The sequence below is a fragment of the Anser anser genome (assembly GCF_964211835.1).
Source record: "Anser anser genome assembly, chromosome: 14".
NCBI lineage: Eukaryota > Metazoa > Chordata > Aves > Anseriformes > Anatidae > Anser > Anser anser.
In genome coordinates, this window is record NC_139735.1 from 9179543 (window position 1) to 9205700 (window position 26158).

The window sequence follows — 26158 nt, forward strand, 5'->3', positions numbered from 1 at the left end:
GGGGGTGGGATGGGAACAGGAATGGGAACAGGTCGGGCATGTGGTCAGGGATAAAGAGGGGAATAGGGTCAGGAATGGGGATGGGGATAGGATGGGGTGAGGGTTGGGAATAGGATGGGGTCAGGGATGGAGATAGAAACAGGGTCAGGGTTGGAAATAGGATGGGGTCAGGGTTGGGAATGGGAATAGGATGGGGTCAGCATTGAGGATTGGAATAGGATGGGGTCAGGGTTGGGCATGGGTATAGGATGGGGTCAGGGATGGGAATGGGAATAGGATGGGGTCAGGGATGGGAATAGGGTGGGGTCAGGGATGGGAATGGGAATAGGGTCAGGGTTGGGGATGGGAATAGGATGGGGTCAGGGATGGAGATAGAAACAGGGTCAGGGTTGGAAATAGGATGGGGTCAGGGTTGGGCGTGGGTATAGGATGGGGTCAGGGATGGGAATAGGATGGTGTCAGGAATAGGGACCTGGGTGGAGGATGCAGGATGCTGGGGCATGTCCTGCACCAGCCCTCAGGATGTCTGGGGGGCCTCCTGGGTGTTTTGCAGTGGGATGCCCTGCACCAGCCCCGGGGGGCTATGGGGGGATCCCAAGACGGCCTGTGCAGGGCACGGGGTTATCCCGGACCAGCCCTGGGGGGTTTCGCTGGGGGAGTCCCAGGCTCCTGGCCTGGGCATGGGGAGAGACAGGGACCTTGGAGCAAGCGGGGCGTCCTGGGGGACCACCGAGCTGCCTGGCCACCCTGACCCCTCGTGTCCCCACTGGTGGACGGGGCTGAAGGAGGCCAGGGTCACACAGGCGGGGGTCCCGTGGGCCCCAGGGCTGGCTGTGCCCTTGCCCCCCCTCCTCCCAGCCCTCTTCTGCCTGAGCAGAGCTGCACAATCCGCCCTTGTCCCCAGCGGGTCCGAAGTAGGTCAGGGAGGCTGGGCCGAGCCCCCTGGGCCACCCCGGGGAGGGGAACTCAAAGGGGGGTGCCCAGGGCCCCAGGCACCCACCCCAGCGGCTGCTTCACCGGGTCGGTGCCCACCTCTGTACTGGTGAGACCACGGTGCCCCCAACCCAGGGGATGCCGGGCATTTCCCCAGACCCTCCCCAGTCCCCGGGAGCGGTTTGGGGTCTTCCTGCGCCCCCTCAGGCTCTGCCCCACTCCGGGGAGCCGGAGTCCTTGGGGCGTGGGTTGGGGTGGTCGAGTTGCGGGGTCCCCAGGGGCTGCGGCGGGGAGCGAGCGTGGGGCTGGGTGGGAGCCGGGCGGCGGTGACGAGCACCAGGGAGAAGGAAGGAGCGAAAGGGATTTCTCACCCCTTAATTGCAGTTAATCATTGATGAACTTGGGTACAGCAGGAGGCAAAGGTCTCCGGTGGTGTCAGGGTGCAGGCGGAGCGCAGCCTGCCCGCAGCATCCCCAGCGAGGCGCCGCAGGTAAGGGATGCCGGCCCCCGGGGTGACGCGCTGCAGCGGGTGGGGGTCCGTCAGCGGGTCCGGGGGTCCCCGGACACCCCTGTGGTCGCCAGCACCCGGAGGACAACCCCGTCCCCCCCCCCGGCGCCGTGTCCCCACGGAGCCTGTCCCCAGGCTCCCAGGGGAGCGCAGACCCCATCGCAGTCTCTCCCAGGTGGGAGCTGCCACCGGGACGTGCCCCAGGTTCTGCGCCGAGCGCCGCGGGCTCCTGGCAGGATGGCGCAGCCCTCGCTGCTGCTGCTCCCGTTCCTCCTGGCAGCGGGTGAGGACTTTGTTCGGTGCGGGCACGGGCTGCGGGGAGGCACTGGAGCCGCTTCCAGCTCCCCGCTGTGCGATCCCGTTTCCCTGGGGGCAGCCGAGACCCCCCCCCCCAGGATTGCTGCCCACCCCGTGGGCACCCCCTCGGAGCCCTGGTGGCGGTGGTGGCACCGCGGGGCAGGGCTGGGGGGGGGGTGGCAACCAGGGTGGGCAGGGGGCTGCTGCTGGTGGGGAGGGGGGGGAGCTGGGTTCCCCCGTGCTCAGCTCACGTCCTCCTTGTAGCTTCAGGCAACACGCCCCCCTTCCTCAACATGACCATCGTGTACGTGCCCGAGGACCTGCAGATAGGTGAGCGGGCGGCCTCAGGGAGGCTGGGGGGGCCGGGGGGAGCGGCCGGCCAGGGCTGACGCTGCCCTCGTCCCCAGGCGAAGTCGCTTTCCAGCTGATAGCCACTGACTACGATGGGGACCCGCTCACCTACACCATCCGCGACGCCGATGCCTTCTACTTCACCGTCGACAAAGACACGGGAGTAGTGACCCTGAGGAACCTCTTGGACCGGGAGGTGAGGGCACGGAGCGTGCTGCTCCGCCTGGCGCTGCCCCGCTCAGGGGGACGGGGTGGTGGGGGTGGGAGGCAGAGCCCCCGGTGTCCCAGGATCGATCTCTGATGGCCCTGACCGAGCCCTGCCTTGTGTTCCCAGTCCCAGGCCAGGCTCACCATCACCGTCACGGTGAACGACGGCGTCAACGACGAGGTGAGTGCTGGGCATGGGCTGGGGGACGGGAGGGGGCAGCGGGCTCTGCGGGGCCACGCGTGACCCCCCGGGGGTGATGCTGGCTGGCTCCAGAGCTCCGCTGGACACCGCGTCCCTCCCCCTCCCCTGCCCCCGGCAGGTCTCCAAAAAGCTGACGGTCATCGTGGAGGACCGCAACGACAACGCCCCGGTCTTCAAGGGCCTGCCGTACGAAACCTCCATCCCCGAGGTACCTCCCGGGCACCTCGCAGCCCCGCGGGCGGTGGCGCAGGGGTGATGATGGGTGGCTCCGCAGCGTGGGCGTGCCCGGCCGTGCGGTGACGATGACGGCATGCCTGGCCCCGCGGTGACCGTGTTCCCGGCGAGCTGCTCCCGGCAGACAGCTCTGTGCCAGCGCAGGCTGGGACTCTGCCCTCGCCGTCAGGGAGTGCCCAGGTGCCGCTCAGCCTCAGGCGGCGTGACGCCGGCTCGGGGTGTGTGGGGCTGAGCCCGACCCCCTCCAGCACCCCCAGCATCGGGGTGCAGCTCCCAGGGAGCCCCCGGGGCAGGGAGGTGGGTGGGAGGCAGCCCGAGCAAGGGCAGAGCTCATCGGGGCCGTGGGGTCGGGGCACCCCAAAATGGGGCCGGCGGGGGTCAGGGCTCCGCACCCAGCCCTGCCGTCCTGCGTGACCCCCCCACCGCTCATCTGGGTGCCCAGAACATGACGGCAGGCAGCATCATCTACACCGTTTCCGCCACCGACGCCGACACGGGGAACTCAGCCAAAGTCAGCTACAGCATCCTGGAGGTGAGCACCGCGCCTGGGCACCGGCGCCCCGACACCGTCCTCCCGGGGGGGTCTGCTTGGTGGGGCCTGGGGGGCCAGGAGGGGGCTTGGGGTCCCGGGACACCCCCCCAGCAATTGCTCTGCCCCACTGTGAAGACCCCGTGGGACACCAAGGGGGGGTCCCTATGGGCCAAGCCTGGCAGAAGGGTGGGTGCTGAGCACCCCCCCCCCCCCCGCGGGCGCCCCTCCGCTGCTCCCTGACGCGGGGCAGTGTCCCCCACCCAGGTGATCCCGGACAACGCGAAGAATTTCTGGCTCTTCTACATCCTGCCCAACGGCAGCATGGTGCTCAACGGCTCGCTGGACTATGCCACCAACACCTTCTACCAGCTGAAGATCCTCGCCAAGGTGGGGGGCAGCGTGGCCGGGGCGCGGGGGCGGCGGGGAGGGCTGCGGGGGGACTAACGGGCCCTCTGCCCCCAGGACGGCGGGGGGCTGCTGCACGGGGTGATGGTCGTCCAGAACAGCACCACCTACCTCTCCATCACCGTCCTCGACCTGCCCAACCTGAACCCGCGGTTCCTCAACGAGCCCTACTCCGGCTCCGTGCCCGAGAACTGCCCGCTGGTGAGGATCCCGCCCGCCCCGGCGGCGTGGGGCTGGGGCTGTCCCCACGTCCTGCCCTGACCTCCCTGTCCCCGCAGGGTGTCACCGTGCTGACCGTCACCGCCATGGACAGGGACACGGGGGTGAACGATGAGATCTTCTACAGCATCACCAGTGAGCGAGGCTGGGGCAGGGGCGGGTGGGCGCGGCGGGGAGCACCCTGGGGACCGCCCAGCACCCTGGGGAGCGCCCCGGTGGAGGCCGAGGGCCGGGTCTGCCTCCCCGCTGGCTGCAGCTTGTTCCCTCTGTCCCCACGCCCCAGACGCCAGCGTCCCCTTCGCCATCAACACGACCACGGGCATCATCACCGTCAGCGGGTGGCTGGACCGCGAGCAGCTGCCAAGCGAGGAGGTGCTGCTGGAAGTCCAGGTGAGTGGGGGGCAGCGGGGAGAGCCCCCTCCTCTTCCTTGCCTCGGCACCGCCTGACCCCGCTGCCTCCTCCTCCTCCTCCTCCTGCCCAGGCGCGTGAGAAGAACCTGGACATCCACGGCATGGTGGCCCAGGCCACCACGCTGGTGACGATCTTGGTGGTCGACGTCAACGACAACAAGCCCGAGTTCTACCAGTGCTCCCTCCCCAGCTGCAACTTCACCGAGAGCCAGAGCAACTTCACGGGCAGCATCATCGAGCACTCCTCCTCCAAAGTGCCTGTGTCCAACCTCAGCATCGTCGCCCACGACCCCGACAAGGTGGCAGCCTGCCCCCGGGGCCGGGCCGGGCTGCGTGTCCCTGCCCCAGCTGCCCCGCCGCCCTCACCCCAGGCCTCTCTCCCCGCAGGGCATCAACAGCACTTTCGAGCTGTACCTGCAGGGCGGCAGCGCCAGCGCCTTCACCGTGTCCCCCACGAGGATCGTGGGCACGGGGGAGGTCCAGATCCTCGTGCAAAACCCGTCTGCGGTGGACTACGAGATCAGCCACGTCATGGTGGTGCAGGTGGGACCGGCTGCCAAGGGACGGCCCTCGCGCCCTGCACGTGGAGGGGACAGCAGGGACACGGCCCTTCCCTGCAGGCTTCGCCCCGGCAGCTTGTTTGGTTCAGGGGAGCTGGGCCGGCGTGACGGGGGGGCTGGGTGACGTGCCCGGGGACCCACACGAGACACTGTCGCTTCTCCACCCCGCAGCTCATCGCTAACGACACGGGGAACCCCGCGAACTGCTGCTCCGTGGCCACCGTGACCATCGACCTCATCGACACCAACGACCACTTCCCCGAGTTCCCGCAGAGCATATACAGCCTGAACGTGATGGAGAACAGCCCCGAGGGCACCGTCATCGCCCCAAACATCACGGTCAGGCACCGGGCAGGGCACAGCGCGGCCCCCGGGCAGGGCGCTGCAGGTGCAGGTCACCGGCAGGGACTTTGGTGTGGGGAGAAGGTGGCGGCAGGGTGGGGGACCCTGCACCCCTCCGGGCTGCATTTTTGGGGTGCTCACTGCCCACGGCCAGTGCCGCAGGCCCCTCACCACCCCGGGGGCTGATGGAGATTCTCGTGATGCTTCCTCCTCTCGTTCAGGCTTACGATCCGGACAGCGGTGCCTACGGCCAGATCACCTACCAGCTGCTCCCGGAGACTATGTACGTGGGGGTGCAGCCGGGGGGGTCTGTGGGGTGCTGCCTGCCCGGGGCCGGAGCCCCGGTGATGGGTCCGTGTGTGCCGCAGCCACGAAACCTTCACGGTGAACGCCACGAGCGGGGCGGTGCTGGTGGCAACGGGGGCCTCGCTGGACCGGGAGACTCGCTCCATCTACTACGCCAACATCCAGGCCAAGGACGGGGGCGGCATGGTGAGCACCGCGCTGCTGGAGATCTCCGTGCTGGACGAGAATGACAACGCGCCCATCGTCACCGGCTCCTACTTCATCTCTGTGGAAGAGGGGCAGAACGTCAGCACGCAGATCAAGGTAGGTGCCGGCCGGAGAGGACAACGCCAGGGCTGTCAGAAAGGAGCCAGGGACCATCCCGAGGGGTGGGCAGCCCTATTCCAGCCCCCCCGGTGCTCTCTTTTCAGGCCATCGACAACGATGAGGCCGGCACCCCCAACAGCAAGCTGGGCTTCAGGATCCTGCCAGGGCTGTTCAGCAACAACTTCACCATCAACGAGACCACGGGGCAGATGCACAACACGGAGCCGCTGGACCGCGAGGCGCTGGACGACAAGGACGGGCAGCTGGTGGTGACGGTGGAGGTGTACGACCACGGGGTGCCACCGCTCAGCACCCTGGTCAACGTCACCATCACTGTGGGGGTGAGCCCTGGGCGCAGCAGGGTGGGGGCGGGTGAAGAGGTGGCACCCGGCCGTGGCACCGTGTCCCCAGTTGATGCAGGGAGGCAGAAGAGGGCTCCTGTCCGTGCTCCTGCCCCTCGCCTTGTGCCAGACCCCCCCCCACCTCCTTGGATGGTGGCACTCAGGGGCTTCACCTCCCGCAGGACATCAACGACAACACGCCCGTGTTCCTCGAGCAGTCCTACGAGTTCTCCATCTTTGAAAGCTCTGCAGGTAGACGCTGTGGGGGCAGGCTGCGGGACAAACGGTGGCCTGGGGTCAGCACCCGCTGGGCACTGAGCGTCCGTCTGTCTGCAGATTCCTTCGTGGGTAGCGTGGTGGCCACGGACGCCGACAAGACGGAGATCAATTTCCGCATCTCCTTCCGGCTGCAGAGCGGCAGCGGCTCCAGCAACTTCTTGATCCGCTCCTACAAGCTGGGGCCGGGCAACTACAGCGGGCAGCTGTCCCTGGACCCCGACACGACCATGGACTACGACACCCTGCAGCAGAAGAGCTTCTCCCTGGTGGTGCTGGCAGAGAACACAGCCACAGACAGCATCAGGGACGCCAGCGTCCCGGTGGTGGTCCACATCCTAGACGTCAACGACGAGCCGCCCTCCATCGTGCCGGCCTCGCAGAACGTGACCGTGAGCGAGAACGGCACGCAGCAGGGGCTGGTCTACACCGTGGGCGCCGCCGACCCCGACACCAACCACTCGCTGGTCATCGAGAAGCTGCAGGTCACCTGCCTTAAGGATTCGACAAGTGCCGGGGACGTGTGCTGGGACTGGTTCGTGCTGCTGCCCAACGGCTCGGTGCTGGTCAACAGCTCGGAGATCGACTTCGAGCTGTGTGACACGGTGAAGCTGACGCTGCGGGCTGAAGACCTCTACACTGAGAAGGGCGACCGCTACAGCAAGAACGGTACGGAGAGCACCCGCACCTCGTGCCATCCGCTGGGACCGGGGCAGGGAGGGAGGTGGGACCTGCAGCTCCTGCCCCCCTAGAGGAGCTGGCCCAGTTGGAGATGGAGGGAGGATGTCCCCGTCCCTCTGGTCCCTGCCACGGGGACCTGAGCCTGTTGGAGGACGGGGCTCCCGGGGGATGCAGAGCAGGGTGACCAGTGCCTTTGGGACTTTGGCAGGAACCCTGACGATCAACATCAAGGACATAAACGACAACGCGCCGGTCTTCCTGCCTGTCTCTGGGACCTTCGGTGAGCAGCACGGCTGGGAGGCAGCACCCATCCTGTGCTGCCCGGCTCCCCAGCTCAGCCAGGGCTGCGAGCGGTGCGGGGTCCGGGCCGCGGTCACCCGGTGCCCTCCAGGGAGGGCAGCACAGGGTGCTCGTGGCTCCGCCTGCGCTGCTGAGCCCTGGGTGTTCGGGGGCTGCAGCACGCCTGGCTGCGCAGCAGCATGACCACGCTGTCCATCTGTCTGTCCCCCGCAGTGGTTGTCCCCGAGATCTCTCCTGTGGACCTGCAAGTGGCTACCGTGAGGGTGAGGAGCTGTGCGCGCACTCCTGGGGAGCTGGGCTTGCCCGTCCCCACGGCGGGCAGGGGGTGAGCCGTGCCCGTCGGTGCTCCTGCCCCGCTTTGTCCCTGCAGGCCACGGATGTCGACTCGGGGCTCGGAGGAACCATCACTTTCTCCATCTTCAAAGTGGTGTTCATGGAACTCAGTGGGAACAATCGGACCTTGGAGAACCTCTTCAAGGTGGTGACCACAGTCGAGCAGAACAACTACATCGGGAGCATCCAGTAAGGCCGTGGGGCTGGGCTGGGGCTGTGTGGCAGTGGCCGTGTCCGTCCCTGCACGGCATTGGCACGGGCAGGGACGAAGGGACTCGGCCCCCTCCTGGTGCAGCCCTGTGGGATCACCGATGTTCCCGTCCCCCCAGGGTGGCCAGCAACCTCGACAGCACGCTGAAGGGGCAGTACCAGGTGACGGTGATGGCTCAGGACGGCGCGGCACCGCAACACACGGCACAGACCGTGCTGAACGTGAGTGTCACCCCCATCCCCTGCCCGCGGATGCCCCGCGCCCTGCCCAGCCCCGCTCACCCCCGCTGTCCCCACGCAGATCTTCGCAGTGGACCAGAGCTACCGCATTCGCCTCCAGTTTGTGACATCGGTGGAGGAAGTGCAGAGCAACTTGGAAGAGATCAAAGCGTAAGGGCTGGTGGGGCTGGGGCGGCCGGTGGGCTGCAGGGGCTCCGGCCGCTTCTCGTGCAGGCACCCAGCCCCTTCCCCCCTTCCAGGACCCTGACCCTTGCCACCAAGGCCGGGGTTTACGTGGTGGGCATCTACAGCGCTGAGGACAGCCATGCCGCCCGGTGAGTGGGGCGCGGAGGGGCGGTGGCGCTGCCTGAGGTGAGGACACAGCACCCCGCTCCGCGCTCACACCGCACTTCTGTCCCCGCAGGGCGCAGGTCAAGTCGGTGATGGAGGCGTACTTCGTCTACAGCAACGGCACCGCCCTGGCCGTCAATGATCTGAGTGGGTGCGTGCCGGGGAGGGGAACGTGCGTGGGCACTGCTGCCTGCACGGCCGCTCACCCCCGGCTCTGCTCCCCTTGGCAGGATGATACAGAGTGACCCGCAGCTCCTGGCCGCCCTGGTGAAGCTGGGCCTGGCCGTCATCGTGAGTGGGGCTGGGCAAGGGGCACGGGGAGAGGGCGCCAGCCCCCGGGGGCGCCTGGGGGTCCCCAGGCCTGCTCACGCCTGCTCTGCTCCAGGGCCCCGGGGAGGTGACGGAGCCCAGCAAGGAGACGCAGATGATCGGCATCATCGCGGGGCTGGCGGCGTTCCTGGTCCTCTTCATCCTCATCATGACCCTGGTCTTGGTTTTCACCACCAGGAGGTACCACGCACCCCACCCCCTGTCCCCGTCCCCACCCCAGCCCTCACCCCCCTCACCCGCCCCGTCCCCGCACCCCGCAGCTACAAGAGGAAGCTGAACTCGATGAAGGCGCTGAAGGCGGCCACGACGCTCAGCCCCGCCGTGGCGCAGCAGGGAGCGGGCATCCCCGGGACCAACCAGTACAACGCTGAGGGGTGAGCGTGGGCGCCCTGCTGTGGGGAGAGCCCCGACACGTCCCTGCCGCCCAGGGGACGCGGCTGGTCCTGCGGTGCCAGGGCCGGTCACTCACCTGCCTCCCGTCCTTGGCCAGGGCCAACCCCATGCTGAACCTCCCCATGGACCTGTCCCACGACCTGGGCTTCCACGAGGACACCAGCTCCCTGGCCAGGTGAGCTCTCTGGACAAGCCCTGAAGGCCACGGGGATGTCACCCCGTGTCCCCACACCACCGGTGCCTTGGCCATCGCTTAACCCACGCCCTCCCCTCTCCACAGTGTGAATTCCCTGGATGAAAACAAAGTAGATTCGCCCAAGGATAACAACCTCAAGACCAAGGTACCCGGCGGGGAGTCCCGTGTCCCCTCTGCCCGGCCCCTCTGCTGTGGCACAGGGGCTGCTGGAGCCCTCGTGTCCCCTTCTCTCCATTGCCCTGGCAGCTCTGGGGAGGGGTGGGGGTGTCGGCGTCCTTGTCTTTGTCCCTGTCCCCAGCCCCTGACCACTCTCCCCTCCTGCAGCTGGGCAAATCACATCCCACGGACCCCACTGAGGACAAGGTGCTGGTGGCCGCCCTGAACACGAAGGAGCCCACCAAAGTAGCATTCATCAACAGCACCTTCAACACCACAGACTTGTGAGCGGGCACCTGGGGGCCAGAGGGGCCAGAGCAGGACTCTGGCAGCTGCTCCAGCGACATCCTGTCCAGATGCCAGCAATAAACCTGCCACATGTGGGTGACAGCGTCCCGTGGCCACCAGCCCCTCTGTCTGCGCTGCCCACTGGTGCCAGCCAGCGCAGGGTCCCCTCTCCTGGCAGGAGGGGAGGCCAGTGCCACCGCGGGGCTCAGCACAGCTTCGTGCCACCAGGACCCTTCCCGGGGCCACCCCGCTGCCCGTCACCCCACAGCCCCCCGGGGAGAGGTGCCTGCAGCCCCGCTCACAGCTTTCTGCAAGGTTTTATTACCCAACACCCAAATTGACAAGTTTAGTCCTCCCTCCCCTTCCTCCCCCCACCCCCCAACAAAAAAAGAAATGAAGAGGAAAAAGAAGAAAGTCGGGGACCGAGCCGCAGTACGGGTGTGCTGCAGCGCAGGGCTGGAGGGCAGGGGACAGGCGGGGATGCCGCACGGGCACGGGGCTCCCAAGCAGCCCCCGTTGCAGCCTCCTGCAGCTCAGGTGCTCGCCCAGCTCCTGGGGCCCTGTGGGACCAGTCCTCTGCTGGGGCCGGGCTGGAGGGAGGACGAGGTGCCGGGTCCCACGGCGCAGCAGGGACACCGCGGTGCTGCTGGCAGCTGGATGCTCGCCCCCCCGGTGCGCCGACCCTTTGCTCCCAAAGCTTCCCAGCACGGCAGGGACATAGGAAAAGTGTTTCAAAAGAGCCACGGCCCCGCAGGCCGCTGGGGAGGAGGTGGCTCGCAGCTGAAAATGTCTCTTAAAAAGCTCCAAAAATGCAAACACGGTTCAGTAAAAGCCCCCTATCCCCACCACCCCTGCAAAAACCCAGTGGTAAAAAGTGGCAGCGCTTTGCAGCTGGCATGGCCCTGGCTGCTGGCCGGGAGAGCAGCAAGTGGGCCCGGGGACCCGCAAAGGGACACGCGCCCAGGGCATCTCGGGCACCCACCGGGGTCCTGCTCGTGGCAGCGGGGCTGGGCAGGCAGGACGGACACGGCATCAGGGCGGGCACCGTCCCCACCGCCAGCTGTGACGGGGACAAGGATGTGCCCCGTGCTCCGACGCAGCCAAGGAGGGCGGGGGGCCATGGGGACAGCCTCCCCGAGCGCCTCCAGCCACAGTGACAGGGACAAGCAGCCCGTGGCCCCGAGCACACGGGCTCCGTGTCCCGGTTGTGGCTGGCCCCACGGTCCCTCCAGCAAATCCATTTTTTGGGGTGGGCACGGCCAGGGGCGGGTGGCACTGTGATGCAGCAGCATCTCCAGCATGGGCAGCGACGCTGCTGCCTGCGGTGCGGGGCTGGAGCTGGGGGGAGCCGGCAGCGACCTGCCCGTGTCCCGCTGCGAGCCCCTGCCACGTCCGAGAGGTGCCACCAGCATCGTGTCCTCGGCCACTGCTGGCGGGGGGACCCCCGGCGAAGGAGATGCCTCGTCCCCGCCTGCAGCGCTCCGTCGCCACCCGCCCCGGGAGCCCTGCACACCGGCAGCAGGCGTCTCGGGACAGCGGGGCAGGGTCCCCTCCCCGAGTCCCCCCCATCCAGCCGGAGCGGGCACCGGCTCACTCCATGGCGGGGCCGGCGCGGGAGCAGCACCGGGGCCGCCGGACGTTTTGCAGCAGAGCCCGAAAGACGCTGGGCTGCCTCTTCGCCTCGCCTTTGCGGGGGGCTCCCTTGACGGAGCTGGCGCGGGTGCTCTGCGGGGTCGTCACCACCTGCCGCCCGTGCTCCTCGATCTGCTTCTCCAGGTGCTTCTGGATGGCCATGCCCAGCACCTCCACCTCCATGGAGGCCCCGTACACCTCCCACGTCATCCCCTTCTCGTCCCAGCTCACCTCCCGGATGGGCTCCGGAGCCTCCTCCACCGCCCCCTTCACGTGTACCTCGGGGTACGAGGCCTGCGGGGACTTGGCCACCGGCGTCATGGGCCCGGTGGCCACCGAGCGGGTCTCCACGGGCATGGACACCTGCATCTCCGCGTCCTTCTTGGAGGGCGCTGCCCCCGGGTGCGGGGCGGCAGCGGAGCCCGGCTCTCTCTTGGGGAAGGTGAAGGCGGCAGCCCCGTCCGGGGGGCTCATGGGGCTCAGGGCCACCGACACCAGGGACGCTCGGCTGTCCACTTGCGTCCCCATGTCCTGCGTCCCGGCATCCTGAGGCGGGGTCACCTCGAACGAGTAGGACTCGCACAGCAGCTTGGCTGTCCGGGGCTGCTGGCTGCTCTCGGCGTCCGCGCTCCCCTCGGCTCTGCCCTGACCCCCGCCGGGGGGAGCGGCCGTGCCTCCCTGGGGGGGCTTGGGAGCCTCAGCACCCCCCGCTTGGGGAGCAGCGCCCGGGGACGTGTCTGTGCCGCCCTGGGGCTGCTCCTGGCTTGGCATCAGGGGGCTGCCGGTCCCCGGTGCTCCCGTGGCCGGCTCCAGGAACGCCACGTGCTTGGCCGGAGCCGGCGCGCTCCCCGCGTCCTTGCTGGGCGCCTTGAGGCAGGGCTCGGGCAGGGGGGGCACGGGGGCAGCTTTCTCCTTTGGGGTGCTGGGGCCCGCGGGACCGCAGGCAAGGGCGGTGCCGACGGGTGCCCCGCAGCTCCCCGCCGCGCTCCCGAGCGTGCCAGGAGCCGGTCCTGTCGGCACCGGCACCTTCTCCGCTGGGCCCGGGGCCTCGGGCTCAGCCCCGCAGCAGTTCCTCATGGCACGGCCACCCGCGGCGCAGCCGGAGCTGGGCAGGCGCTCACCCACCGACGGGCAGCCCGGGGAGCCGGCGCCGGGCTCGCAGGCGTCCTCGGCCTCGTGGCTCAGCAGCTGCAAGCCCTCGGGCTCCTTAGCGCTGCCCATGCCCGGGGAAGGCTTCTCCCATGCTAATCCTGCAAGAGAGGGGATGGGGCGGTGAGCGGGGCACTCACGCCGGACCCCCGGGCTGGGGACAGTTGGCACGGGGTGCGCGGCGGTGCTCAGCGCCCACCCCGGGGAAGGGAAGAGCAGTGGCAGCCTCTTACCGCAAAAGCCAGCCTTCCCCCGGCGCGGTCGAGCCAGGAGCGGGATTCAGGTGCTGCTGCGGCTCCCGGGGCCGCGGGGACGTGGCCTGGAGACCCTGCGGAGGGAGAGCAGCTCGAGAGCATCTGCCGGTGCCCGGCAGAGCACCGGGGCTGCTCGGCACGGCGTGGGGCGAGGGCACCCCTTTGGGCCATGCACGCGGGCAGCCTGCAGTCACTGCGTGCCAGGCGCCCTGGGGGCACCACCGGCCCCCTCCCCTTTGCAGGTGAGAGGAGGGCCCGGGGGGCTGCAGAGCGTGATGTGGGGCTCGGGGCTGTCAGAGCCTTGCCCCGGGCAGGGCAGGGGTTGCCAGCTGGGCACCCCGCGCCCTCACCCTGTGCATGGCACCCCCACCTGGATGGGCACGAGGCCACGCGGGGTGTGCCAGGCGCCGGGGGGACACCAGCCGGTGTCACACAACCGGCCCCAAACACCCTGCAGCCCCCACGGGGGCAGCCCCACCCCACAGGGCTCGTGGAAGCCCCGAGCTCTCCGCACCCCAGCAGCTGAGGCAGTGCCACCAGGAGCGGGCACCACGCCGCCACCACCCCCTCCGTGCCCCTGACACCCCGGTGGTGCCCATCTCCCCACGCAGCCCCCCCACTGCCCCCCGTGGCACCTCCCCTCGGGGCCGGGCGGGTACCGGGCACCCTGAGCCCACCCTGCGGGCACCCAGGGGGGCTGCGAGCACCCAGCGGGGGGGTCGGTGCCGTGTCGCGGGGAGGGGGGGCGCACCCATCCCAGGGGCACACGCCCGCAGGCACGAACACCCGTGTGCGCACAGACGCGCGCCCGCCGGCTCGGGCACGCACCCGCGGGCACACGGCGCCGGGCACACGCACCGGGGCACGCGGACACGCGCGGACACGGACACGCGTGTGCACGCGGCGGCCCCGCCGCGCCCGGCCGAGCGCCGAACAAAGCCGCCCCCGCCGCAGCCCCGGTGCCGCCGCTCCCCCCCCCCCCCCATCCCCCCCCCGGTTACCGGAGGGGGGGGGGCGCCCCGCCACGTGCGCGCCCCGGGGCCGCCGTTACCTGCAGCGGCGTCGGCTGCCGCCCGGTCCCGTCCCGTCCCGTCCCGCTCCGCTCCGCTCCGGCGCGGTGGCGGCCGCGAGCATGCGTGGGGCGGCGGCGGCGGCGGGGGCGGTGCCGCGCCCCGGGCCGCTCCCCCCCCGCCCGCCGCCCGCAGCGGCACCCCCGGGCCGCGCCCCGCTCCGGTGCCGGGGGGGGACCGCGGTTTTGGGGGTTAACGGGGGTGGCGAGCGCCCCGGTGTTGTCCCCAAATCCCCGGTTGGGGGCCGTGGCCAGCATCCATCGCCGCCACCCCGTTGCCCGGTCAGCGGACCCCAAGCCCGGGGACCCCCGCCGCAGCCCCCCGACACCCCGGGATGTGGATAGCCGTCAGCCCGGCACAGCCGCCCCAGTACCGCCAGGGCTGTGCCACCCCGACGCGCCCCGCTGCTATGGGCACGTGGCCGGCACCGTGGCCTGGCCGGTGGGTCCGTGGCACGAGCCCCGTGGCACCGTCCCCGGGGTGGGATGGGGGTGACAGCGACACGGAGCCCCTTCCCCTTCCTACCTCGTGCTGGAGATGGACGCTTTGCTCCCGGACATCACGGCGGGGCCGTCGGCATTGCCCCGCTGCTGGCTGCACCCCGCGGCCACCGGCCCGAGGGACGGGGACACCGCAGAGGGGACGAGGAGGGCTCCCGCACACCCCTCGCCCCGGGGGAGGACGGGGAGGGGAGAACGTCCCCGTCTCCCTCCCGGCAGCGCTGCCTCTGCTCCCGGGCTCAGGCTTTGTCTAACTCCTTCCCACGCACTCCCGCTCGCGCTGCGGGGGGGAAGGCGGCCTGCTTGCCTCGCCTCGCCTCGGGGGGCTCACGGCCCCCCCGGGGGGTACCGCCCGCCCCCCAGCACCCTGCGGGGTCGGCGTCGCCTCCCTGCCCCAGGGATGTCGCGCTGGGGGACGGGCACTGCCCCACGCACAGGGACATGCGCTGAGCCCCCACCCTGTCACCACGGCAGGGGGTGGTGGGGGGCACCGTCACACGATGTGGGGCACCGACCACCGTGACTAACCCACGGTTCACCCTCCGTGGTCCCCCCCACAGCAGTGGGGACCGAGGGAGGGACAGCCACAGCCACCAGCCCCATCCCAGCCCCATGTGCCGCTCCAGCCACCTCTCCTCCATCCTGGCACCCATGGGTGCCACCGGGCTCCCTTTGGAGAGGATGGTGCAACAGGTCCATGGAGCATCCTGAGGACTGGTCTGTGGGGCAGGAGCTTGGGGCCGGGGGGTTAACATAAACCCTCAGTTGGGGTTTCCCCATCTTGGGGTTAACATTACCCCCCCCAGCCCTATAGATCTATAGGGTGGCACAGCGCCGGCGCGATGGGAGCTGGCACACCTGGTTGCCTGGAGACAGGGGAGGTTGGCGGTGGAAATGCTCCTTCCAGTAAACAGCGAGGCTGGAACAAAACCCCGAATGCTAAAAATAGGGAGGAAGGATATCAAAATAAAGAGCGCAGCCTCGCCTCCCCAGGGCACCGCCACGCCACTGCCGGGCACCCCAAAATGCCAGGGGACGGATGGGGCACACTTGTGGGCAGTGACACGAGTGGGTCTGCGCTGCTGTGGGATCCCAGACCCCCGATCCCAGACCCCATAGCAGCCAGCACCTTGCCTGGATGGCTGCGTTGCACCAGCTCGTCACACGCGGTGCACAACTGGCGCACTCACAGCCCGCTGGACGTTTGCACGGCCACAGCCACACGCTGTCCCCACCTCTGGGCTGTGCCCCACAGCCTGTGCTGGTCCCAGTTCTGCGCCTGCTGGTCCCAGTTGCCCCCCCGTACAGCTGGGTAGGGTGAGGGGCACCCCAGCTATGGGTTTACATCTGGGTTTATGCTGCCCCGTGGGGGATTGAGCCCAGGTTGGGGACAAGGAGGACAAGGGACACTGCAGGCAGAATCAGGTCCTGGCAGAGGAGAGGACCACGGGGCTGTAGGGCCGCATCCTGCCTGCTCTTGCCCTGACCCCCCTGCTCTCCCCTTCCCCATCAGCACCCTGTGTCCCAGCCCCTCCGTGTCCCCACGGGGCGGCCCTACTGTCGTGGTGGGGGGCTGGCGTGCACCTCTCCCCTCCCTGCAGCCAGCCTTCCTCCCCGGCCAGCTGCCTTCTTCCTCCTCCTCTCCCCACCCGGGCACCTCCGGGCTGGCAGGATAACAATAGCGAGGAGGATGAGTAAGATGGTCCCCATTGCCTTGGCAACGCACTCCCGCGCTCCCCGGCTCGCGAGGAGCCAGGCAGCTGCCTGAAAAGCGCATCCTCCCCGCGGGGAGGGGGCCGCGGGCGCAGGTAGCGTGGCAGCCCCCTCCCTCCGCGCCGCGGCCTGCCTCCCACGCGCGCACGGGCAGCGCCACGTGAACGCGCCAGGCGCGCCCACGCCAGCCGAGCCCGCACCCGGCACCCACAGCCCCGGGGGGCTGACGGGGGGTGCCCCCGGTGCCGGGTCCTCGCCACCAAGCCTGGGCTACACGCACGGGGCCGCACGCAGCCCCCTCCCCAGCCAGGCTGCATCCCGGCAGGCGGGACACGCTATGGGGCTGGAGAGCCACAGATGCCTTGGGGCAGCACGAATGCTCCCAGGAGGTCCGAAAGCACCGAGCGCCCTCAAAATGGCGCCGCCTCGGCTCCATGACGCTCACGCGTGGCTGGCCCAGCCACGTGGCTGGCCATGTTGGGGGCGGCAGGGCGGCCATTTTGAGGGCAGCGTGGCAGCCATGTTGAGGGCAGCGGGGAGGCTGCGGGGCCGTGGCAGCACCGGGGTGCTGCCGGGGCAGTGCCGGGGTGAGGGGAGCCTGGCGGGGGGCAGCCCCGACGCCCCCGGGCTGCTGGCCATGGTGGAGACTTTCTACAGGCGAGCGGCCAGCCTGGCGCTGCAGTCGGCGGCGGGGAGGCCGGGAGGGCTGCCCTGGCTGCGTGGCCTCCTGGAGACCATCCGGCGCTGCAGCTACGTGCTGGAGGTGGCCTTCCCCCTGCGCCGGGACGGCGGCACCTGGGAAGTGGTGCAGGGCTGGCGGGCGCAGCACAGCCAGCACCGCCTGCCGTGCAAAGGGGGTGAAGGCGCCGCGGCCTCCGCCCCACAGGTCCTCCCCACGCTTTGGCTCACCTCACCTGCAGCCCCCTCCGGATGTCAGTGTGTGGCCCGTGGCCATCCCCGTATGCGTTTGACTCCCTATCCTAAATGCCACGCGCTCACCGAGGGCGTAACGCACCCCAAATGTGCCCTATAGTGGTCACAGTTGTTCCCGAGGGGGCTCAACCTCCTGTCCCCTCCCAGAGGTGCTCTCCGAAGCAGTCCCATGTCTGCAGGATGGCTGCTGGTTAGGAAATTGTTTCCCATTCTGTGGTTGTCTGGAGGAACGAGCCCAGCTGAATGATTTCTGATCACCTATTGTGACTGGATGCTGCTGTTTCAGAAGAGTCAAAGCCTTTCCTACATTTCCTCTGTGCCGTTTGTGGTAAAAAAAGGCAGGTACTCTTCGCTTCTTCTCTCTCTTTTCCCAGGGGTTCGTTTCAGCAGTTCAATCGGCGTCGATGAAGTAAAAGCCCTGGCTGCATTAATGACATACAAATGTGCCGTGGTGGGTAAGTACGAGAGGAACGTAAAAGCGTGCGGTGACTTGGGCATGGGATGGGGCCATGGCGCAGTGAGTCAGAAAAGCTCGTTAGGTGCTTTGAAAATCAGAAGCGCTCTGGACGTGCAGGATGTTCCTCCGGGCACAGATGTGCGAGGGCCAGGCTCGCTGCGGCTGCAGAATGCACCGCTGGGCGTCCGGGACATCGGCGTTCATCGGGGAGCGCCAGGCATTGTGCTTCTCACATACAGGCTCCGTGTTGTCATGGATTCAGCTCTGCCGGGTGGTGGTTGTGGCAGGCTCGGGGTCCGTATCCTGCCTCGGCTTCGGTTTTCCTCCACGCAGGCTGTTAGGGGGGAGCTGTGCGTGGCAGGGGGGTGCGTGCTTGTCGGGGGCAGGTAGAGAACATCTGGCTGCCTCACCTGGTCTTTTCCAGATGTTCCTTTCGGTGGTGCCATGGCGGGTGTGAGGATCGATCCCAGGAAATACTCGGTGAGTTCACCCCCTCCTTCGCCTGCTGGCGGCCCGTAACTCACGCTCCATTTGCACAGCCCTTCCTCTCCGTATCGCAGTGACGCGCTCTGACAAGCGGGGGGAAGCTGCTTGCAGTGAGTAACACTCACCCAGCAACTGTGAAAAGCAGCTCTGGGGGGAGACGGGGGTGGTGAACTCTGATTTACGGTTCAGTGCATGCAGACAGACACAGGCTGAAAGACTCCGGAGCAGGGACGCTCCCGTGCTGCTGCGGTGCTGGGGGAAGGTGCAAATCAGCAAGGGGCTGGGAGGGAAGGGGTCAAAGGGACCCCGAGTTCACACATCTCTTTTCTGATACAGCAAGGGTCCTCAGCTGCTGTGAATTATCCCCCTGCAGACATCGGGGTGTGCTGTGTACAGGCGGGGAAGGGGAGCTGTTGGGTGCTGTACCTTGGCTCCCTGATTTTTCTTGGGGCCTGTAGTAACAACAGCGTTTTGATGTTTTTGCACAGGAACACGAGCTGGAGAAAATAACGAGACATTTCACTATAGAGATGGCCAAGAAGGGATTTATAGGTGAGAGTGGTTTTGTCCCCGTTCCGTAAGAAGTGAGTGGTTTGCAGGCAGCAGAGCAGACAGCGACCGCCCGGCTGGGCAGGGCATAGAAGCTGCTGCTCAGGCACTGCCTGTCAGCACTGGTCACAGCCCTGCTGCTCTGCTGTCAGTTCACTGCTCCTCTCTGTCTTGGCTGTGAATTCGGAGCAGGGAGGGCCCCACACAGCACCAAACACAACAGCGGCAGGCCCAGGCTGCACTGTAGGTGCTGCTGATCAGCGTGGCCTGGGCACTGCCCTTGGTTCCTGCTGGCCTGCACGGACACAAGGGGAGGAGGGAGAGTTTCTCCTGCCTCCATGTGTGATGGAGAGCTCAGCGGATGCTAGTCACAAAACAACCACCTTTGTGTTCCCAGTTTACTTGAAAATGTTGGGAAGGGACGTGGCAAAGACCCTGCAAAAGCTGAAGATGCTAACCCTGAGGGAGGCTGGGAAGACACTGGTGCATGGGCAGTACCAGGCTTTGGACGGGGCATTCCTTGGTGTGCCCAGGAACACAACCAGCCTGTTCAAACCATACGTACATATGCCAATGGCTGGAGCAAAGGAATTGAACTGCAAAGACAAGATTTGACAGATTTTCCTCCTCCACAGGGCCTGGGATTGACGTGCTGGCCCCTGATGTCAGTACCGGGGAACGGGAGATGTCCTGGATAGCTGACACCTACACCTACACGCTGGGGTACCGGGTAAGCTCCAGCGCTGCTGGTTTGGAGCCCAGGGTGCCGTGGGTGTCACGAGGGTTTGTGCCCAGGGGACCTTGCCAGGGAGTTGCTGCAGTTTTAGCTGAGGCTCAGTGCTGGGTGAGGGACACCAAGGCTTGGGGAAAGCACATTTAGCTAAGGGTGCTTCTCTAGAGGACTCAGATCAGGGCAGACCTTAACCATTGCTCTTCCCTGCCCGGCCTCGCAGGACATCAATGCCCTGGCCTGTGTCACCGGGAAGTCCATCAGCCAGGGAGGGGCCCACGGGCGACACTCTGCCACCGGGCGCGGGGTGCTGCATGGCATCGAGAACTACATCAACAACGCGCACTACATGGACTGCATCGGCATGAGCCCCGGCTTGCCCGGCAAGACCTTCGTGCTGCAGGTGAGTGCCCTGCCCACCTACAGCTCTGAGGAGGGCACTTCTTTGGTGTCTTTCTGCCACTTCTTCCTGGGAGAGCTTTCAGCCTCAGCTCCTGCAGCACTGTCCGGACATGATTTCCTGAGCCCCTGGCTCCTGAGCCCCTAGCGTGTCACCTCCACATGGTGGTGACACATTACAGGTGATCTGTTCAGCACCAGGCCCACAGAGCTGGCCCACCCCTGCTTTGCACATCAGATCTTCCTGCAAACAAGACCTCTGTAGGGTTTCAAGCAGAGGAACTCACCATGGCAGCCGGCATAGCCAAATTTGCACCTTTGAGCAGTTTTTCAGACCAGCTGCATACAGAGGTTTGGGGGGCAGCGCTGCTCACACTGTGCAGGCATTTCCAACGTTTCTCCGTAGCCATCCACTATAACAACACATAAATGGGAGCTGCAACAAGCCCTGGTCTGTGCAGCCGCAGAGAGGACAGGAGATGGGATACGGAGCTCTGCCGGCCTGCGTGGAAAGAGCTGGTCCCCGTGAGAGCTTCGTGTTCCTGTCACCAGCCGACCGAGCTCCAACTTTCCCTGCTGCAAAGCTTGTGGGTGCAGCCCCCATCTCTTGGGGTGCTCTGTGGGTCTGGGAGCAAGCTGGGACCTCAGGGTGCCAGCCCAGCCTCTTCCCCTCTCCTCCCAGGAAGGGCCTTCCCTCCCCTGCAGCCAGGCCTTGCTCACAGCCGCGGTGAGGTGCTTCCCCCTGCTGCATCTCCTGCAGCTGCTGCTCTCGGCCGCTGCTGCCCCGACACCGCTGAGCCACCACCGCTCTGCCTGCAGCTTGGCCGGCCACATTTTCTGCTGAGCCCAGTGCTCTTTGGAAGGAGAAATGAACTAAGCACCGTGCCACCAAAGTCCTGTCTGCAGCCGGCACGCTGGAGCTGGGCTGCCTGGTGGCAAGGTGCTCTCCTCGGGATGCTCGCTCTCCAGCACAGCTCCCTGCCATGGGGAAGGGGGCTCTGGGGGGAGGCTGCACTCAGCGCTGCTGCCCACCACCCTGCCTTTGGTCGTCCCTGCCCTTTCCCCCCATTCTCTGTTGGCTGATTTTGCAGAGGATGAGGGGGATGAAGTCCTGGGCTACTTGTGTGTGAAATGGTGCTGTCTTTGGGGGATGTTCTTGCAGCCTTAGGAAGCAGTGTTGTTTTCAAGAGCTGCAGCAAGCTGGCAAGCACTTTGGGGCAGACAGTGCAAAATCGTCTGTTGCCATAAGGAGAACCGGGCACCACCAAGGCCCTTCCCCAGGCGGGTGCTGCAGCACCCCTCAGTGCGAGGTGCCGGAGGATTGCTCAGATTGTGCCTAGGCGCTGCGTGGTGCCCAACAAAGGGCTGCGTTTCTCACTGCATCTCTTTGCTATTGAGATCAGCTCGTAGAAACTGAACAGCGTGCTGTGCTTGGAACATCACGTCCAGGAGCTCTGGAGGTGATAAAGACAGGCTGAGCTGGAAGCTGCTGCCCCACAGGGTCTGCTTCGTACAACCCTGTAACCAGCCACGGTGGTCTCTGTCCTGCCAGCTCCTTGTCTACCTCCAGCCAAGGCACTCACCAGGGACTGCTAGATCAGGGATGCTGTTTCTGTTGCACAGCTCAAGGTCACGGAGAGGGGCCCGTTACCAGAGCAGTGGGTCAGTGTTCTCTGTTGGGCCCCGTGACTTCCCTCTGTCCCGAGCTGTCGCTGCTCTGTGTTGCTGCAGGGCTTTGGCAAGGTGGGGCTGCACACCATGAAGTACCTGCACCAGTTTGGAGCCCGCTGCATCTGTGTTGGGGAGACGGACGGGGCCATTTACAATCCCGGTGGGATCAACCCCAAGGAGCTAGAAGACTACGAGAGAGTGAGTTGAGCCTGTTCTGAAAGGGTGGCGGTCAGTGCTTGTCCTCAAAGCGTCCGTGGAGCAGGGGCTGCCCCTCGTCCCCTGCAGAGCCCAGCTCAGAGGGCAGTGCTCAGCCCTGGCAGACTGGGCCCAGCAGGGCTCTCCTTCTTGCTCCAGGGCCACGGCACCATAGTTGGCTTCCCGAAAGCAGAGCCCTATGAGGGCAGCATCCTGGAGGTGCCCTGCGACATCCTCATCCCTGCCGCTATTGAGAAACAGCTCACGAGGGAGAACGCGCCCCGGGTGCAGGCAAAGGTACGGAGTGCCCGCACCGTGTGCTCCCCCTGGCCCCGTGTCACCCGGGGACCTGCTGTGTGCAGGTGGCAGCAGCCCAGCTGTGCCTTCAGTTTGGGCACTCAGCGCCCCAGGGAGGTGTCACGTCACCGCACTGACAACGTGCCCACTGTGCCAGAGAGACAGAGAGGGAGGCAGAGGTAGCAGGTCACGTAACTGAGGGGAAGAGGGAAGCCCAAGCCCTTCCCTTTGCTGGCAGGAGCAAGGACCATCGAGTGGCCTCGGCTGGCTCTGCTGGCATCCTCAGTCTTCGTTGCTTTAGCACATCCTCCCCCAGGGCAGGGGAGATGATATCCTTGAAGGTACTGGGTGTTACAGTGTGGGCACTGAAAATCAGAGGCAGCAGATAAGAGTGAATGAAGCAGGGAACTGCTCCAGAAAGCAGCTTGCACCCTTCACCGTGAGCTTTAGGGACCAAAGGGACAAGGCATGCTGGCACCTGGGACTTTGTCACTGCCAAGGTCTTCTGCAGCCTGAACCTTTAATCATCTCTTGCAAAACACGAGGTCTGAGCGTCTGCGGGCCCTGAACAGCCTCAGTGGGGAGGCGAGCACTCAAAACTCTGCCACTAGAAGTGAGCTGGGGGGGGGATAACAGAGCAGCCCAGGCCTGGTTTCTCCTTTCATTTCTTCCGTCCCATGTCACCTGTGCTCTGCTTGTGCTTTCAGATCATCGTTGAAGCTGCCAACGGCCCCACTACACCCGCAGCACACGACATATTCCTGCAAAGAAACATCCTCGTCATCCCGGTACGTCCGTCCCCAACGCGCGGGGAGGTGGCAGGCTCACAGCTGTCAGGGCCGCATGGTTTTGTCGGCTGCAGTGATGTGGATCCAGCCTGGCTCTGCCAGGGTCTGAGATCAGGCAGCATTAATGGTGCTGCCGCAGTTGTTTCCTGCCTTACTCCAGCTCCCGAGCAAATCCGGGGAGCTCAGCTTGCTGCTTTCCCTTCTGTACCCTCCCGGTTCTTGGCCGCAAGAGGTGGCAGACCCCAGGGCTCCTGGCTGTCACCAGCAGGTCCTGCAGTTATGTTGGGCCAACAGCAAGCTGCCACATCGCATGGGGTGTCAGCGCAGCTGGTGTCCCTGGTCAGAGACACTGCAGCCCTAGGATTCAGCCATCCCAGTAACCTCAGGGCTGTCCCTGAGGGCAGGAGGGGGGAGGGACTGCAGGCAGAGGAGGAAGGACCCCCAGATCAGTCCTGGGTCTCGGGGTCACCCTAGGCAGCAAATGACGAGCGTGTGCTGCCCTTGGCAGGACGTGTACGTGAACGCCGGTGGCGTGACTGTGTCCTTCTTCGAGTGGCTGAAGAACCTGAACCACGTTAGCTACGGCCGCCTCAGCTTCAAGTACGAGTGGGAGTCGAGCCGCTACCTGCTGCAGTCGGTGCAGCACAGCCTGGAGCGGTGCTTCGGCAAGGCCAGAGGGGAGATCCCCATCCTCCCGTCCCCCGAGCTCCAGGCCCGCGTGTCCGTAAGTGCCTGCAGCGGGGTGGCTGTCCTGGCTCACCGGTTGCACAGCCCCAGGCACTCCTGTCCGCTGCCCCCACGAGGGTGTGGGACACGGGGTGTGCGCGGTGCCGTGCGGCTGTGGGTGGGCGGTTGGGTGGGCAGTTGCCTTCCCTCGGTGTCGGGACAGCTGGGACAGGGCACAGGGTGTCCCACCGTGTGGGGCTGTGCTTCTCCTGCAGCACAGAGCCCCCCGCACCAGCTGAGGGTGCTGACCCGTGGTGGTCTGTGGGGCTGCGTTTGATAAATCAGCCCAGCTGCCCCCACAAAATAAATTTGGTGTCTCCCTCAGGGTGCCTCAGAGCGGGACATCGTGTATGCGGGACTGGCCTACACCATGGAGCAGTCAGCCAAGGTACCTCCTGGGGCTCCTGGCCTTACCCCAGCCCTCGCTGCAGGGGCTCTGTGCTGTGCCAGCAGGGTGCCCGCCCTCAGCACCACTCCCGCTGGGCCAGCGCAAGGCCTGGGTTCCCCTTCCCCTGCTGGCTGTGTCCGCAGCTCGGGTAAAGCCTCTTGCTCGGCAGTCCCCTGCTGCTCCAGGCGCAGAGGGAGCACCACCTGGGTCCCTGTCCCCCTGAACCTTCAGGTCCCATTTCCAGGGTTGCCTAGACGGGCCCCGACACGCAGGCTGGTGCTGGCAGTGCTGGGGGAGGCCTCGTGCCACCCCTAGGGGCAGTGGCCCTGTGCCGTGCTCAGCAGCGCGGGCCGTGGGCACCCAGGGGCGCAGGGGCTGCCCCAGGTGGAGCACTGGGGGGCAGCAGTGGTTTAGCGCACCCAGACCCACCTGGAGACAGCTCCAGCCCCCTTGGTCATCCGCAGAAGGTGGCCTCGTTCCCTTCAGGTGCTGCTGTGGCTTTGGCTTAGTCCCTGCGTGCATGGCGCTGTGGGCGCCCTCCTCTCTGCCTCCCCTTTGCCCCCAGATCTTTCCAGCACATGCCAGCCTCACAGCTCCTCTCTCTTCAGCAAATCATGAACACGGCTGCAAGGTACAACCTGGGCCTGGACCAGCGAACCGCTGCCTACCTGTGCGCGCTGGAGAAGGTGCTCACCGTGTACGACGAGGCCGGCTTCACCTACTGACAGGGCGCCCGCCGGGCTGCACAGCACGGGCCAGGCTGCCACATGGGGAGGGACACAGGTCTGCTGCGCAGAGGTGCCCCGATACCGCTTGGTGCACAGAGGGGAAGCCGCGGTCTCTATAAATGGTTTATTTGAGTGGTTTATGTTCTCCGCACGGTGCCTTGCTCTCAGCTCTCTTGGGCAGGCTGCGGGCTGGATTCATCCCTCCACACCCGCTCTGCCCCAGCCCCTTTGCAGTCTCCTTGGTCAGAGCAGGATGTCTGGCTTTGCCCCAGCTGCCCCCGTGCCACACTGCTCTCCTGCCCTCCTGGGACCGCTCTGCCGCATGCTGCAGGACTTCTTGGCAGGCTAGGAGAGCTCTTCCAAAAAGCTGGGCTAAAACAGGTTGCCCTCCTTCTGCCGCGGGGCTGAACCCCTGCAGCGCTGCTCCCTGGGGACCCACTGCAGCAGAGCTGGTCCTGCAGTAGTCCCAGCCTGGCTCTGGGGACACAGCTCAGGGGGTCCCACGACCCCCTGCAGTCTCTCACCTTCAGCTGCTGCCCGTATCTGCTTCCCTCCCAAAACTGTGCTCCCAGGCAGGTGGGACCAGCGCCAGCCCTGCTCCCACTGGGGAGAGCCCCAGCTCAGGCCGTTTAACAACGTGCCCAGCAGTGCATGGTGAGTGCTGCAGGCACTGCTGCAACTGGTGCAGACACGGGGATCGGAGCCAGGGCAGGGATCTGCAGGCGTCAGCAGACCTGTTGTGTGCCTGTGCTGACTGCTGCAGCTTCGCTCCTCACCGGCAAAGCTGGTGAGCCAGCACGGGTGAGGAATTTCATACAATACGCGCAGGGGCAGACTCAGCCCAGCCTCTCCCCACTGCCTGTGCTGCAGCCGAGGGGCTGAAGGCTGGCTGGGGACCCAGTCTGGGCTGGGGGTCCTGCCCTGTGAGAGTTGGAGGCCCAAGGATTGCCCCCTGGGGTGGGCGCAGGAGGTCCTGCTGCGGTGGGCAGTGCTGGGCGGTGTGTGGCAGCAACCTGCCCTGCAGTGGTCACGCTGCAGCCGGGAGCCACGGTACCAGGCACGTCCCCAGCACCCCGAGGGGAGCAGGGTCACGTAGGAAGGTGGGGGACAGCAGAGGAGAGGTTCCCCTTTGCTCCGTGCTCCTAGCACAAGGATTGGGGTGCCTGTCCAGGAGGCACCTTACTGCACATCCTGGTGCTCTGGGTAGGCGTGAGCCTGCAGGAAGCCTGTGCCCAGCACCTGAACCCCCTTTGCTAGCACAGCCTGTGTCTGCTGGCAGCGCCAGGGGCCAGAACTGGAAGGGAACCAGTGCTTAAGGCCAGGACCGTGTCCGTCCTCCTCCTGGCTTAAGGTCCTCAGCCCCAAAGGTCCCCTCCATTCACAAAGCACTGCAGCCAGCACGGGGATGCTGCCAGCACCCCAGGCTCAGCCAGAGCGTGCCGCCTGCTGCCAGAGCAGCAGCAAGCACACAGGGAGGAGTTTTGTCTTCACGAGGACCTGCTCCCACGGCCTGCCCCAGCCCCTCAACTCTCCTCCCTCAAACCCGCCAGGCCTGGCCAGCCCTGCCACCAGGGAGTGGGGGCAGCCGCTCTCCCCAGGGACCCCA

General features: G+C 66.6%; 3 protein-coding genes across 5 annotated transcripts; 2 read left to right on the forward strand and 1 right to left on the reverse strand.

Moving 5' to 3' along the window:
- Positions 1 to 333: 333 nt before the first annotated feature.
- CDHR2 (cadherin related family member 2) lies at positions 334 to 9991 on the forward strand. The gene is made up of 32 exons (XM_083798526.1): positions 334 to 1423; positions 1617 to 1724; positions 2003 to 2068; positions 2146 to 2285; positions 2424 to 2477; positions 2617 to 2706; positions 3175 to 3264; positions 3529 to 3651; positions 3727 to 3870; positions 3948 to 4023; positions 4172 to 4278; positions 4371 to 4598; positions 4687 to 4842; positions 5031 to 5198; positions 5423 to 5484; positions 5570 to 5810; positions 5918 to 6154; positions 6337 to 6406; positions 6491 to 7099; positions 7320 to 7391; positions 7625 to 7674; positions 7782 to 7933; positions 8074 to 8176; positions 8256 to 8344; positions 8434 to 8508; positions 8598 to 8675; positions 8755 to 8815; positions 8910 to 9034; positions 9115 to 9228; positions 9345 to 9422; positions 9528 to 9588; positions 9768 to 9991. The coding sequence occupies exons 2-32, from the start codon at positions 1679 to 1681 to the stop codon at positions 9885 to 9887; spliced, it is 3885 nt and encodes a 1294-aa protein (XP_083654652.1). The 5' UTR covers positions 334 to 1423; positions 1617 to 1678; the 3' UTR covers positions 9888 to 9991.
- A 196-nt stretch (positions 9992 to 10187) lies between these two features.
- On the reverse strand, positions 10188 to 14739 carry GPRIN1 (G protein regulated inducer of neurite outgrowth 1). Of its 2 annotated transcripts, none has more exons than XM_083798530.1 (3): positions 14518 to 14739; positions 12902 to 12996; positions 10188 to 12769 (listed from the first exon to the last, which is right to left on the reverse strand). In XM_083798530.1, the coding sequence occupies exon 3, from the start codon at positions 12738 to 12740 to the stop codon at positions 11478 to 11480; it is 1263 nt and encodes a 420-aa protein (XP_083654656.1). In that variant the 5' UTR covers positions 12741 to 12769; positions 12902 to 12996; positions 14518 to 14739; the 3' UTR covers positions 10188 to 11477. The 2 variants fall into 2 exon arrangements, with proteins under 2 accessions (XP_083654656.1, XP_083654655.1); XM_083798529.1 differs by lacking the exon at positions 14518 to 14739 and adding an exon at positions 13974 to 14061.
- A 1637-nt stretch (positions 14740 to 16376) lies between these two features.
- Positions 16377 to 24690, forward strand: LOC310881321 (glutamate dehydrogenase, mitochondrial-like). 2 transcript variants are annotated; one of them, XM_083798528.1, is made up of 12 exons: positions 16377 to 17062; positions 17513 to 17593; positions 18020 to 18075; positions 18570 to 18633; positions 19266 to 19360; positions 19584 to 19763; positions 21491 to 21628; positions 21785 to 21922; positions 22630 to 22710; positions 23219 to 23434; positions 23762 to 23824; positions 24433 to 24690. In XM_083798528.1, exons 1-12 carry the CDS (start codon positions 16543 to 16545, stop codon positions 24547 to 24549), a joined length of 1749 nt encoding a protein of 582 aa, XP_083654654.1. In that variant the 5' UTR covers positions 16377 to 16542; the 3' UTR covers positions 24550 to 24690. The 2 variants fall into 2 exon arrangements, with proteins under 2 accessions (XP_083654654.1, XP_083654653.1); XM_083798527.1 differs by lacking the exon at positions 16377 to 17062 and adding an exon at positions 17299 to 17328 and having other exon boundaries at positions 23762 to 24690.
- The last annotated feature ends 1468 nt before the right edge of the window (positions 24691 to 26158 follow it).

Excerpts from the sequence above, each read along its gene's own strand:
- GPRIN1 (XM_083798530.1), bottom strand. The coding sequence starts at position 12,740 with ATGGGCAGCGCTAAGGAGCCCGAGGGCTTGCAGCTGCTGAGCCACGAG.
- LOC310881321 (XM_083798528.1), top strand. The coding sequence starts at position 16,543 with ATGGGGCTGGAGAGCCACAGATGCCTTGGGGCAGCACGAATGCTCCCA. Across the intron at positions 17,594-18,019 it reads ATACAAATGTGCCGTGGTGG|ATGTTCCTTTCGGTGGTGCC; the intron begins GTAAGTACGAGA and ends GGTCTTTTCCAG. Across the intron at positions 23,435-23,761 it reads AGCTCCAGGCCCGCGTGTCC|GGTGCCTCAGAGCGGGACAT; the intron begins GTAAGTGCCTGC and ends TGTCTCCCTCAG.
- CDHR2 (XM_083798526.1), top strand. The coding sequence starts at position 1,679 with ATGGCGCAGCCCTCGCTGCTGCTGCTCCCGTTCCTCCTGGCAGCGG. Across the intron at positions 1,725-2,002 it reads CCCGTTCCTCCTGGCAGCGG|CTTCAGGCAACACGCCCCCC; the intron begins GTGAGGACTTTG and ends TCCTCCTTGTAG. Across the intron at positions 4,843-5,030 it reads GCCACGTCATGGTGGTGCAG|CTCATCGCTAACGACACGGG; the intron begins GTGGGACCGGCT and ends TCCACCCCGCAG.